The sequence below is a fragment of the Lissotriton vulgaris genome, chromosome 5 (assembly GCF_964263255.1).
Source record: "Lissotriton vulgaris chromosome 5, aLisVul1.2, whole genome shotgun sequence".
Lineage (NCBI taxonomy): Eukaryota > Metazoa > Chordata > Amphibia > Caudata > Salamandridae > Lissotriton > Lissotriton vulgaris.
Genome location: NC_141693.1, coordinates 1,371,053,629 through 1,371,067,239, shown reverse-complemented (window position 1 = coordinate 1,371,067,239; position 13,611 = coordinate 1,371,053,629). Strand labels below are relative to the sequence as shown.

Here is a 13,611-nt window from a genome sequence, read left to right as displayed (position 1 = left end):
GAAACGTGTGTGTATTGTCTGTTGGTCAGGTTGTGAAGTCTTCAGAAGTCCGAGAGGCACATCGCTTCTGTAAACAACCTTAGGGGGGCTGGCCTCTCACCACGGACTGTCCCCATGGTCCGATCGAGATCGGGGATCATTACTGCGTTTGTGTCCCCTCCCAATGTGAGTATACCTGGTGTCATATCTAACAGTGTTTTTCTAAGCTCAGGGATGGTCTCCCCAGGGAGTTTTGGTGGAATGTAAATGGAGCACATGTTCAGATTCCACCTCTCCCACGTCCCAGCGATCACCACAAACCAACCCAGTGGGTCCTGCCAAATGCAATTTGTCAAGAGAGTTACTGCATTTCTTGTTATTATCGCCACTCACCGGGAGACCAATGTGAAAGCCCCGTGGGCTCGAAGGGTTTACCCAAACCTGTTGAGTGCTAAGTAGTGGTTGCCTCGTAAGTGCATCTCCTCTAGGAAGACATGGTCAGGGTAGTGCCTACGAAGGTACTGTAGAACCATGTTCCTCTTTATTTTGTTACCCAAACCATTGAGATTCCATGTCATGATTTTCAGTGTAGCCGTGGATTGTGGTGCTATGTCAGAAAATAAAAATTTGACATCCCATCCCCCCTCCTATGTGCCCGCCCTGCCCCCTTGTATCATTGCAATTGCCCTACATAATGTGCTTGAAGTGTTATCTCAGAAGTGGATCGCATTAACCATAAATTAACCATAACTTTTAAACTTTGTAAAACAACCCCATTCCTGATGACCCTCCACCCTGCTACCCTGCTCTGTAGGTTTGAAACTACCCACGTCCCCAATTTGCAGAGCGCCTGTCGCCCAACTGGAACCATTAGTCTATCAACTGAGGTTGGTTAGCGCTGCCACATGTAAACCGAGGGCAGTCCTCCCGCTCACCTTCCTTTATCAGATACTTTCCCTTTAGCACGACGATATTGAAGACCCTACTTCTGTACTCCCTTCAAATGTGGAGAGCATCTGTGTACAGCCATGTTTCTCAATGTTTCCACTATTTCTTGTGATCAGTACCACTTCTGTTCTTGCCGAGGCCCTCCAGATGTGCCCCCGCTCTCCCCCTTCTTTCATTCTGGTTCAGGAGCAGAATAGGGCTTCTCCCTCAGCTTTCACTGTGTTGCTCCTGTGGCGACAGACGTCCTCGTACTCAGAACCACCCCATCAGCATGGACTACACCTAGTGGGCTACCGCACTCGGCAGCCCTCTGACCCCCACTGACCATGCCAGAAACCTCAGCATCGTACTCAACACCTCCCTCTCCATGAACACGCCGGTCAACGCCGTCCCGTCCAGCTGTTTCAACACCCTCCGCATCTGCCGAAAGACCTTCAAATGGATCACCCCGGAGTCAAGAAAGATTTTCACCCACGCACTCATAATCAGCAGATTGGATTACAGAAACGCCCTCTATGCCGGCATCAACATGTCTCTACCCCGCAAGCTCCAGAAGATACAGAACACTGCAGACAGACTCGTTCTCGGCATCCCTTGACACAAGCACATCAGCCAACACCTACGGAACCTCCATTGGCTCCCTGTCGAGAAAAGAGTCACTTTCAAGATACTCACCCACGCCTACACAAAATAGTACATCAATACCTCAACGAGAGAATCACCTTCCACGTACCCAAAGGAAACCTACTCTCCACCAACCTCGCCGAAACCCCGCTCCTCCGCAGAGCTAGAACAGGGGGGAAGAGCCTTCTCCTACATCACAGCCAAGACAGGTAACGAGCTCCCTATCGACATCAGATGCATCCCCTCCCTGAACACCTACAGGATGGCGCTCAAGACCTGGTTCTTCGACTGAATGGAACTGCTGTCTCTCCACCACCCCACCCCAGCGCCTGGAGACCCTCATAGGTGTGTGGTGCGCTTATAATTCCCTGATTGATTGATTGATTGATTGTGTGTCTTTTGGGTCCCTGCGTCTTCGGGTTTATCCTTGTCACGGTTGTTCGTTGGATGTTCTCTCTTCTTCCAGCCACAGCCCCATTCCTCATCAGGTGATGTAAAGAACCAAGGCATGCCATTTTCTAGCACGCTGATTTGGCTGGAAAGAGCATAGTATATTTGATGTTCTCAGTCCGCAATGCTCTTTTGACCTCTTGGAATGTGCCTCTTTGACGTTGAACCATGAAAGTGAAGTCCGGGACGAAATGGATGATTGTGTTTTTATATGGCAAGTCATCCTTGATATGAGCGACTTGTAAAATTGTGTCACAATCTCGATAATTAGAGGTCCGTGCAATAATAGTCCTTGGGGTGGCCCCCTGCTTTGGCGGTGGTATCGGTGCCCTGTGCGCCCTTTCCACTGAGAAAAAGGTTGAGAGTCTTTTGGACTGTACATGTATCACTATGAAGTCCTCCAGGAACAAATCCACACTGGGGCCCTCTGCACCTTCCGGAACTCCCACCACCCTAATGTTGTTTCTGCGGCTCGCCCCTCCTGATCTTCCAATTTCACCGCAATTTAACTAGTGGTGATGTGTGAGCTGTTGTATTTGTTCTTCCATTTTCTTGGTGGCGGATTGCAGTTCCTTAATGTTTGTTTCTGCCACAGCGACCTTCTCTGAGGTCTTGTTCATGTCTACCCGCAGGAGCGTCACCTCAATAGTGATCTTGTCCATTTTGGACTCAAGGGTTGTTCCTAGGTCTCGAATAGCTGCCTTGATGGCCCCCATGGACGGTTCCGCGATCTCTTGACTTTCTGGTGCTGTAGCGCCTTCTGTTATTGTCTTCCTGGCCAACGCGTATTTATCCAACTTGTTGGTCTGGGCCGGGGGCACCCTTGGGCCGCATGTCGTTCCGAAGTGTGTGTGTGTGTGTGGGGGGGGGGGGGAGGGGGTGGTCTGCTCTCTCTGTCCCAGCACCAATCCCTTCCCGGTTCTGCATAAAGTTGCCTGCTGAGTTAGTGAGTGGGGGTACCTCTATGGCCCCCATAAATGGAGATGTGACTTGGAGAGAACCTTACTCTCAAGGCCAAAAATTATTTTCCCCTCACCGGCTTGATACCACATTCTCTCCAAAGAGTACTGCTTCACCAATCAGCCCACAGTCCTATATAAACTTGCATCGCCCAGGATACGCTCCCCGTTCCGGGGTCTGGGCTTTCACCTGGTCGGGCCATCTTTCTCCACATCTCTAGCCTCTGTCCCCCACACATCTCACCCGGCCTCTGTGTAGCGAGTGCCTGACGTGCACCAACTAGCCTCTCCTACTCTTCGATTGCCTCTCCCCACGTCAGGCAAGCAAGGTGACATGTATTTGCCTTTTTACTCCCGGACCCTCCCGTCCTGCCATTCGATCCCACTGGAGAAGACGGAGTCAGGCCTTGCCAACTCCCACAGCTTGTCCCCTCTCACATTGGAGATACACAGGGCGCTCTGGTTTGGCTCACTGTGCTGGCGAATCCATATGTGGCTGGCCCTCCCCCCGGCCAGGGATAAGGCAAACCATCGGGTCGTTTTCGGCCTCTGCATAGGCCTGTGCAGCTCTTTCCGCATCTTCCGGTGCCCTCGCACAACACTGGTGCAAGGTGTGCCGAGCAGGAAGGGAGTTTGGAGTACGACAACCGCACCCTGGTGTCTGTAGGGTCTCACCTCCATGCAGGTTCAATCTTCAGCTGGAAGGCCGGCGTCTGCGGCATCCTGCCGGGCAACTCACAGGCCGGCCGCCCCTTCCTCGGACCTGCCTCTATGGATGTCCTTTTTTGGCCTCACTTCGGCCACAGGCGCGAGTTGCTCCTTGCTAGTTGTGCTGAGGGGGTTCGGAGTACGTCACCCGCACCCATGCGTCTGCACGGTCTCACCTCCAGTCCGGTTCGTTCTTCCACTGGAAGGCCGGGGTCTGTGGTCTCCTGTCGGGCCACTCGCAGGCCTAACGCTCCTTCCTCCGAGCCTAAAGGGACGTTCTTTTCCAGACTCGCTTCGGCCCCAGGCGCGAGCCGCTCCTCACCTCGGCACTCTGGTGATCCTTGATTCATAGAGTCGTGCGGATGATAGGCGGATTATGCTGATAGCGGGTGAGCCGCTTCGGAGCTCTTCCTGTTATACAGCCATCTTGGCTAGCGCCACGTCATGCCTGTGAAAAAGATATTTAATAGCTTTAAAAGATTTTAAATGAGTCCTGTGCGCATGTTTGCTAAAGTTAAACAGCGCCTACCATCAACTAAATCAGAAGTTCAAGCACACTCCTGATAATAACAGACCTAATTATATAAATTATATTAAAGTATCACAAATACAACTCAAGATGGAAGAGATGGGAAACTGTTTGCCTGTCATGGCAGAAACACACACTGAGGAGGACCCTAAAGTAAGAAGCCAGTATTCTGAACCGGATACTGCTTCAGGATATATAACTTAAAAAGACTAGGACAAATCTCGAATGTGAGCGATGTCTTCTGCTGACAGTTAGTAAGATGCGTCCTTACTTTAAGGCAGATGAATGAAGACGTGAAGTGTCAGCACTGTCTTCCAAGGAATGGGGACTATAACCCCCATTTGTTTGGGTATAGACAACGAGAAGCACATTTGGCAATTTAGTGTTTGCCTACAAAAGAGGATTGTTTTCATCTCCTTTCATCATCAACTTCTTCTTTAGGGTGCCATCCACTAAAGCAGAACTGCAGCCTGTTGGTGACCTGCAGAGGACCACAGAGCAGCGGAAGAGTTCACGAGGATCGAGAGACTGGTGTCCATTAGTAAATATTCAGTTGCCAGTCGTATAAAACAGGCAAGCGTACAGAGAAGAAGGCTGTCCCAGTGGCACACTCTGCACAAGTATGAGTCTGATCGCTTACTGCACATTCCTCCTCTGCAAACTCTTCTAACAGCGTTATCATCTCCTTCGTTAGAATAGATATTCACCACAGAACCTAAATCAAGCCTTTCCTTAACTTTTCCGTATTTGCTTGGAATTTATATATGTTATTATCTTATACAATGAAGTCGAAATCCAAGCATTGTATTGTATTGTATTGTATTGTATGTTGGATTTATATAGCGCTTTTAACCCAGGGGTCTCTAAGCGCTTGCCTTGGGAACCCGTCCTGGCTTTTCCCTGTGAGATAGCCCCTACAGGGCATCCCCAAGGTGAAAGCCAGGCATCCCGCCGCGGGGGGCCGTTGTGGAGATTAAGCAAGCTTAATGCCCAGAGTTGCAGAGTGTGAACCCATGATTAGGTCAGGCACCGAAGCGAGAATTATCGAGTCCGTGGACATTTGAGCTCAAGACCCTGCCGCGTCGGGAATTGAACCCTGGTCCCGGGTTCGACCTCTGCTTCATGGTCTGCCTGTTCTAACCAGTGAGCCACACTTCTCCACATTTGTCAGCTATCTTTATGGCGTGCCTAGTTCCTTCATGCTTAGCTTTTATAGCATAAATCTAACCCGAAGGGATGTCAGAGCTTTTGAAAGTGATGAAAAGAATCGAGCATAACCCTTGGCTCAATGGACAACAGAAACGGCCAGTGTGCAATACACAATTAACAAATCTGCATAAGAACAGGGAAGCGGCAGCATAGCTGGTCCTTTGTGGTCATGCAGAGAGGCAGAATCGATGTGACAATTCATTTGATTTAAAATTAAAACTTCCGGCAGTTGAAGACTATGAAATGGAACGCTTAAATTATAATGAATTCACAAAATATTTATAAAATGAATAATTCAAATGAAGATATCGAAAAAACCCAAAAGGAGGACAGTGGTGTGATCAAATAAAAAGGAACTTAACTATAAAAACAGTTAGTCATAAAGAAATGAGAGAAGGAGGAATAAAATACATTGAAGCTGGCCAATGAAAGGCAGTGAGTTTGAATTAATTTTTAATGGAGGTTTAGGAAGTCCATCTTAAGAACAAGAACGTTGACTACAGGTAGATTTCCCTGTTAAACAAGCATTGGAAATGCAATAGGTCTCGCATTAGAAAAGTTGGAGCTATTGGTCTTGTAAATGACAAATATTTCATTTATTTGTTGGTTTTTAAAATAGCTAAATTGATAGCTTTGTCATTTACAATGCCAATAGTTATAACTTTTGCGAATGTGACACCTATAGCATTTGGAATGCAACATGTTTTGTATTTACGTGACATAGATGGCAGCTCTGGTCGTTAGGCCACATCTCTAGAGAGCAGGAGAGTGCAGCAGGGGAGAGAAGCACAGCAATATATAGATTCAATGTATGGATACTTTATGTTGATATAGTGAAAATCTACACAGATCCGCCCATGAGGGACAGACCTTCACAAACCTGCTCCAGAACATCACATCAAATTAGGATACTTTGCTGCTGATTTTACTGCAGTATTTATCCTTCTGCAGGAAAACTGGAATTGACTGCGAAGTATGTCACAGTGGCTACATTAGGAACGCTCTTTGGGGTAGAGGGGGGGCACAGTCTGCCGAATAAGAAATAGGATGCGTGAAAGAAGAAACAGTTCACTCTCAAGGGCGCAAACACCCCACCATTTTAAACATGTAAACACAATTACATCGCGATGTTTGCAGCCTGCCAGTGTGGGCTGCCTCGCATTCCTTTTGGTTACTTTTGTCATAATCGTTTGCACTGCAACTAAAAGAAAAGGGCAACAAAGGGACATCGGAGGAACGGGTCAGGTTTACAAATAAAGCCTCAACACTCACCCTGCAAGTGACGCCCGTCACATAAGCGCCCGGATCTCGGAGTGGGAGGTGGAGGCCTCTGCGCCCGGATCACTGATGACGCAGACCAACAGAGGAGGAGGCAGCAGTGAAGATAGAAGACGGACAAGGATTGTAACTTTCATCTTTAAAGTACGTGTTTCATTGATCTCTGGTGTGCTCTCGTACCACAGCTTTATAGCTTGGGAACGGGAACTACAACTCAATAACACGCCTAACAATAAATAAATGATATCTTGATGCTCCTCACAAAGACGGCGGTATGGCAGGGATGGCTTTGATGAGTGGGAGGTGGTCAACCAATGGATATTTATGCTCTGGGCGGCATAGGTAATGAAGGGTAAGGAGGAAGGCCTCATGCTGGGCTTTTTGTAGGCGGGGTAAATGGAACTATAGCAAAACTGGCGGCCTGACCTGACGGTTTTAACATATGGCTGGGGAGTTGCAAAGACCGTAACATGGCGGGCAGGGGAGGGGGCGGAGCCGGGAGAGGTGCGACACGGCAGGCAGGGGAGGAGAGTAGGAGGAGGCGGGGGGAGGAGAGTAGGGGAGGCACGGCCTAGCGGCCGTGCAATCAAGAAGTGAGGGGGCGGAGCTGGAGAGTAGGAGGAGGAGGGGGGAGGAGAGTAGGGGAGGCACGGCCTAGCGGCCGTGCAATCAAGAAGTGAGGGGGCGGAGCTGGGGGAGGCAGTGAGAGAGAGAGTAGGCAAGGCAGGCGGCTGGGGGCATGTGCACGCGCTTTTAAGCTCAATGCGCATGCGCATTGAGCTTAAATTTCTCGTGCACTGCAAGGAATCGCCACGATTCCTTGCAAGTTGGTTAAAGAGTGGATAAGCCCCCATAGTCTCGCAAGCTCGATGCGCATGCGCATCGACAGGCGAGACCTAAAAATGGCTAATAACCAGAAAGATTAGTTTAATTACATTTTATATGGAAAAGGCATACCCACTATCAGTTCTGTGGTTTGTGCAGCTCCCCTTGTACAAGCATTGTTTTTCTTTTATTCTCTTTATTTAATTTTTAGGTACAGTACACAATGATATTCAACATTGTTTGCACAAGCATTGTTAGAACATTTTAGAAAACCCTTTTCCACATAAGGATATTTTCTGAAAAATAATCAAAATACAAAAGATGTAATATTTTATAGTTATGAATGCTGTTAGTATTGTCCAAAAGAGAACCCAAATAATGCATTTGAGAAAGTGAAAGGTACGTAATTTTTAAAAGTATAATTTCCTGTATACTTTGCTTCTGTCCATAAATTAAAAACTTTAACATAAGTAAATAGCATATGATATTTATCAACATTATTTTCAGGAAATGACGAACATAAATTATCGGCAGCAATAACACTTCTTTAGTTTTTCACTGGTACAACTAGTAATACAGTTAAAATAATGCTTGAGTGATTGTGACAGCTTTGGAACATTTCTTTGTATTGACTCAAAGAAAGTTTTAGTTTGGATTGGGGGGGGAAGAGGTGTTTTGTATCTTTAGGTAGCTTTGGAGCAATTCTCAAGAACTATTAGGCAAGAGTTCTTTGTTTCCTGTAATGCAGAAGTTCTAGTAGAAGAGAGTCAGATTTCGTAAAGGACTGTCTCCCAGGTCAGCTAGACTGCTTTTGTGGCAAGCGTTTCAGGGAGCCTGAGCACATGGCTTTGCGACTGAAGGAGGCATTTTAAAACGAATCTGCGCTACTATAGGAAAGCCAATTAAGAATGATGAGGAGGGGATGCTATGTTCAAAATGTTATTCTCCTTTCATTGTGAAATTAAATCAAAAAGCCTAGAGAATATCCAATATAGTTAAGCTAGGGTTTGGTGAATCCTGACCTGACATCAGGGAAAAAATCAGTGGTGCATTTTAATTTCTATGTCAAGGGCATTGCCATTATAGTTTCATGGCAGCTTATCATACCACTACCGTTTCTAATTCCATGGACAGCACGCAAGCCAAAGTGTTTTTGGTCCTAATGGAGGAGGGTGTGTTGTGATCAATTTCCAGGCACTAGTGGTCAATGTTGCCCTCAGTCAATCTTTGATTGTGTTATATTATATTTCTGGCATTTGCAGGGCATACAACGCTCATTGATAAGGCCTCAAAAAGGTTGTTCGCCTGTTGGTGCCTCTCTGTGACCGCATAGACCAGGGAAATAGCGCATGGCTGCCAGGGCATTGGGTCTTGCCCATAGCAGTGTCCATTGTGTTGCTACGGATACTGCATGCACATGTACTGCATAGGAAAGTTTGGTGCTGAGAACGGAAGACAAACCAGCATCCCTAGACTAAATAGATTGTTCCTAGGGTCCTGGGTTGGCATATGACCCTGGTAACTGTATATGTGGTGTCATTGTGTCTTGTAGTGTAGTCCTCTTGTCTAATGCATGCATAGTTACGAGTGCAGTGGTTTGGATTGCGAGATTCGAGTTAAATCAAGCAGTTGTTACATGGATGAGTAGCTATGCTGTTGCGAGAGCACCCCAAGTCAGAAATGTCTGTTGTCATGAATAGTGGTCCCTGAGATTTTACTTTAAGCTAAGGCTTGATCTTATTGTGCACAAGTCACATTCATCACTCAATGTTTTGCAGCTGCCTCTTTTGGGACGACTTAAATGAATATTGGTTGAGTGCATAATCTGATATTGTTTCATTGATATTGCTGAATTATAATTATTTTGAGTAACTCAGCCCAGCCTCCAAAGATTTTGTGAGGCTTGGCCATGCCAGCACGAAGAGTTCAGCAAAATCGCAGAATTATGATACTGACTCGTTTTATGAAACGTTAGATGGCAATGGATTATTTAAAGGTAGATCGTTTGATTGTCACTAGTATTGGTGTAAATGTTGCTCTGCACTGTCCATTTTCATACCACTTCAGTATAAACGTGATTACTTCTCAAGTTACTTCTTTACCTCGTGGGGTTTTGTGGCATCTGCATTTTTTTTCACCTCCATCATCTACAAACAGATTTAAAGATATTACACCAGTTGCCGCATTCCCAGCTATGGCATCAAGGATTCGACTTATCACATGATGTCAGTTCTCACTTGTGTTATTCAGAGCAATTTGGTGTTAATGCTAAATATTTGTACTCTGTGAAGTGCTTCTTAATCGGCAGTCAACTTGCGCTGAACTCTAAAATATTTTCCCTTCATTTCCCGCAGGCCCGCCTTCACCAACTAAAGCTACAAAAGTGGTAAGTGCTTGCATGGTTCAAATGTTAATAGTTGTGAATGTCTTGCCCTACAATATGTGGTTCATATGTTAATAGATAATAATGTTTTATCCTGCAATCTGTGGTTCAAACGTTTAGTTGTCAATGTCATGTCCTACAATCTATCTTTCACTATCTCTTCTTCTCTCTCCCTTAATCTCTATCCTTTCCCTTTTCACTCATTCTTATTCTCTTAGCGGGACAGTGGATAGGGGGACAGCCTAACATACATACTGTGTAACTGTATTGTCTACAACACAGCCAGTTTGGGCTGCCACCCTGACATGATAAAGCGTTGACGAATATATGTGTAAAAATCACCCAAAAAAATTTGAAATAAACTTTAATGGTTGTGAATGTCTATGCCCTACAATCTGTGGTTCAAACGTTAGTAGACGTGAATGCCTTGTCCTACAATCGGTGGTGCAGACGTTAATAGTTGTGAATGCCTTGTCCTACAATCGTTGGTGCAGACGTTAATAGTTGTGAATGCCTTGTCCTACAATCGGTGGTGCCGACGTTAATAGTTGTGAATGCCTTGTCCTACAATCGGTGGTGCAGACGTTAATAGTTGTGAATGCCTTGTCCTACAATCGGTGGTGCAGACGTTAATAGTTGTGAATGCCTTGTCCTACAATCGGTGGTGCAGACGTTAATAGTTGTGAATGCCTTGTCCTACAATCGGTGGTGCAGACGTTAATAGTTGTGAATGCCTTGTCCTACAATCGGTGGTGCAGACGTTAATAGTTGTGAATGCCTTGTCCTACAATCGGTGGTGCAGACGTTAATAGTTGTGAATGCCTTGTCCTACAATCGGTGGTGCAGACGTTAATAGTTGTGAATGCCTTGTCCTACAATCGGTGGTGCAGACGTTAATAGTTGTGAATGCCTTGTCCTACAATCGGTGGTGCAGACGTTAATAGTTGTGAATGCCTTGTCCTACAATCGGTGGTGCAGACGTTAACAGTTGTGAATGTCTTGTCCTGCAATATATGGTTCAAGCGTTAGTAGATGTGAATGTCTTGTCCTACAATCTGTGGTTCAAACGTTAATAGTTGCGAATGTTTTGTTTTATAATCCGTGGTGCAGACTATAATAGTTGTGAATGTCTTGCCCTACAATCCGTGGTTCAAACATTAATAGATGTGAATGTTTTGTCCTACAGTCTGTCGTTCAGACGTTAATAGATGTGAATGTCTTTTCATGCAATTTGTAGTTCAAACTTTAAAATATGTGAATGCCTTGTCCTACAATCTATGATTCAAACGTTAATAATTGTGAATGTCTTGTCCACCAATCTGTGGTGAATATATCGCAGTCACTTAGTTTGTGGCATCTTTTACAGCAGATTATTTTGCAGATTAGCCATTCGTTCTTTGCTAGATGTGTGAAAGATGTAATAATGGTATACACAGTGTTTTTCATAAATCAGATACAGAGTATATTAGCAGAAGTCCTGAATGTAATTTTCTATTTATTATATATGTTTGGTGAGAGAGGGGTCATTGCTCATGAACGAAAAGCCTTTAGTGTGTCATGATAACCCCTCTCCTCCTTCAACTCTGCATGTATGGTTTACTTGGTTGGACTGACCTATAGGGCAATCAGGCAGTGCCTGAGGGGCTGGCCTGGCACGCCAGTGTGTGGCTATGTTTTTTGGAGATTTGTGTACCTGTCTTGCACCTTGGTAGATCGGCTCTTACTGTTGATTTCCCTGATAATACCACCTACCGTGCCTGTAGCTGGCACAAATACATGCAATCTCTCATTCCTTACTAAACATCTATACATGTCTTTAAAAGTTCAAAGCTGCCCTATTTGTAAACATGGGACTTTTTTTTAAGCTATTTGATACGCTAATGCAGCCAATTTTGGTTTCAGTCCGACCAAGATGGTTTATGCAATGCGTTTGTGTTGAATTGATTAAACAAGGTATTGTAACCAAGATCAAAGCGCAAAATGTGTTAAGGTCACTTTTATAAAATCCGTGTTTCACAAATAGCTGTGAAATATTTTCCACATTTCACAGTTTCCTTTGAAAAATGTTTTTTGTACCTCTCCACCTAGTGCAATTAAAGCACCCAAACATACATGTATATATGCTGAATGTAATATGCCAAAGGCAAGTCCATCTGCGCCTTTCCATGCCTGGACCGCCCCCAATGCCAGAACTCCTGGCTCTTCCACCCCAAGAAGCCACATCTCTGAAAACCTTCCTGCCCTGGACCTCACCCGGACACACCAACAATCTCTACTGCTGCACATGCCCACGGACCACCAAAGGACCATTCTCTTGCCGACACTGACACTATGCCTTCAGCATTAAAACAACCGACGACACCAACAACAACGCCAATGCGTTTGCACATGCTACATCAACTGAGACCCCTGCGACGACACTCCAGTGCATCCTACTCAACACACCCTCTCTCTGGAAACACACCACTTAGTTTTGGGACACGATCTCCTCCCTCACCCCGGACGTCCTCTTTCTCACAGAAACTTAACTCCACTCTGCAACTGCACCAGACATCATCACCGCTATTCCCGAAGGTTACAAGACAGCACACCCGGACAGAGCCAACATGCACAGAGCCTTAATCACCATCATCTACAGGGACACCATCCGCTGCGCAACATCCCCGATGACTCAACACCTGTAATGGAAAACTTCAACTTCCAACTCCACACAGATGGGAAAAGCACCATCAGAGGTACCTTTGCCTGTAGACAACCAGGACCTCGCCCCAGCTTCTGCAACACCATCCTGGAAATCATCGCCCCGCAAGCAATCGACTCTGAGGACTAGATCTTCCTAGGGGACCTCAACTTCCACTTTGACTGCCCCAGCAATGCCAACTCCACCGACCTCCTGGAAAGCATGAGCAACATTGAACTCAAGCAGCTGGTCACTGACCCCATCCACACAGCAGATCACATACTTGACCCCATGTTCACCTCCAGCGACCGAGTAGGATACATCCACACTACACCACTCGCCTGACCACCACAGTGTACACTTCATAATCGCAGGACCCAACTACACCTACTACTCAGATCAACACTCAGACTAGAAAGAGATCATAAGGCCAGTGAAACTAATCAGTCTGCTTCCACCTCCCAGCCCCCACACACTACCCCAAACAAGCAGCAAAGAACTTTGCCCTGTGGATCATAGAGTATGCCGACGTCATTGCCCCCGCCAAGTCACCCAAGGTCAAAAAGCAAAGCAAAAGAGCAAGCTGGTTCACTGAGGAACTGCACTCCACTAAATACAACTGCTGACAACTAGAAAGGAAGCGGCATACCATCAAAAAGCCGGAACACTGCACGCCCTACAGGGCTGCTCTCAACCAGTACCACCACCTCCTGGAAGAAACCAAGAAGAATGACCTAGTAGACGTCAGCGTGAACCACAACAAAGAACTCTTTGCTATTGTGAAGGAGTGCACCAATCCCGCAGCCATCAAAAACGACATCACCCCCTCCCAGGAACTGTGCGGCAACCTTGCAAATTTCTTCCACAACAAGATTGTGGACATCGAAGAAAACTTTGAAAGCCATCCCTCATCCACAGACCGCATCAACCAGGTCACACCCATGAACACAAACGCTGAACACCCTCTCACCCACCCACTGGGATCTCCTCACCATGCATGACACAATCCCCATCATGAACTCTGGGGCACCCACAGACC

The 13,611-nt window shown here is 46.2% G+C and overlaps 1 protein-coding gene across 2 annotated transcripts in view; it reads left to right on the top strand.

The window, feature by feature from the left end:
• Positions 1–13,611, top strand: part of MAGI3 (membrane associated guanylate kinase, WW and PDZ domain containing 3) — a 1,323,293-nt gene that overhangs the window by 876,688 nt on the left and 432,994 nt on the right. For both annotated transcript variants that reach the window (XM_086923326.1, XM_086923327.1), the window contains exon 11: positions 9,864–9,895. In XM_086923326.1, the coding sequence (XP_086779452.1) occupies positions 9,864–9,895 (32 nt within the window). The remainder of the gene's footprint in view (positions 1–9,863; positions 9,896–13,611) is intronic.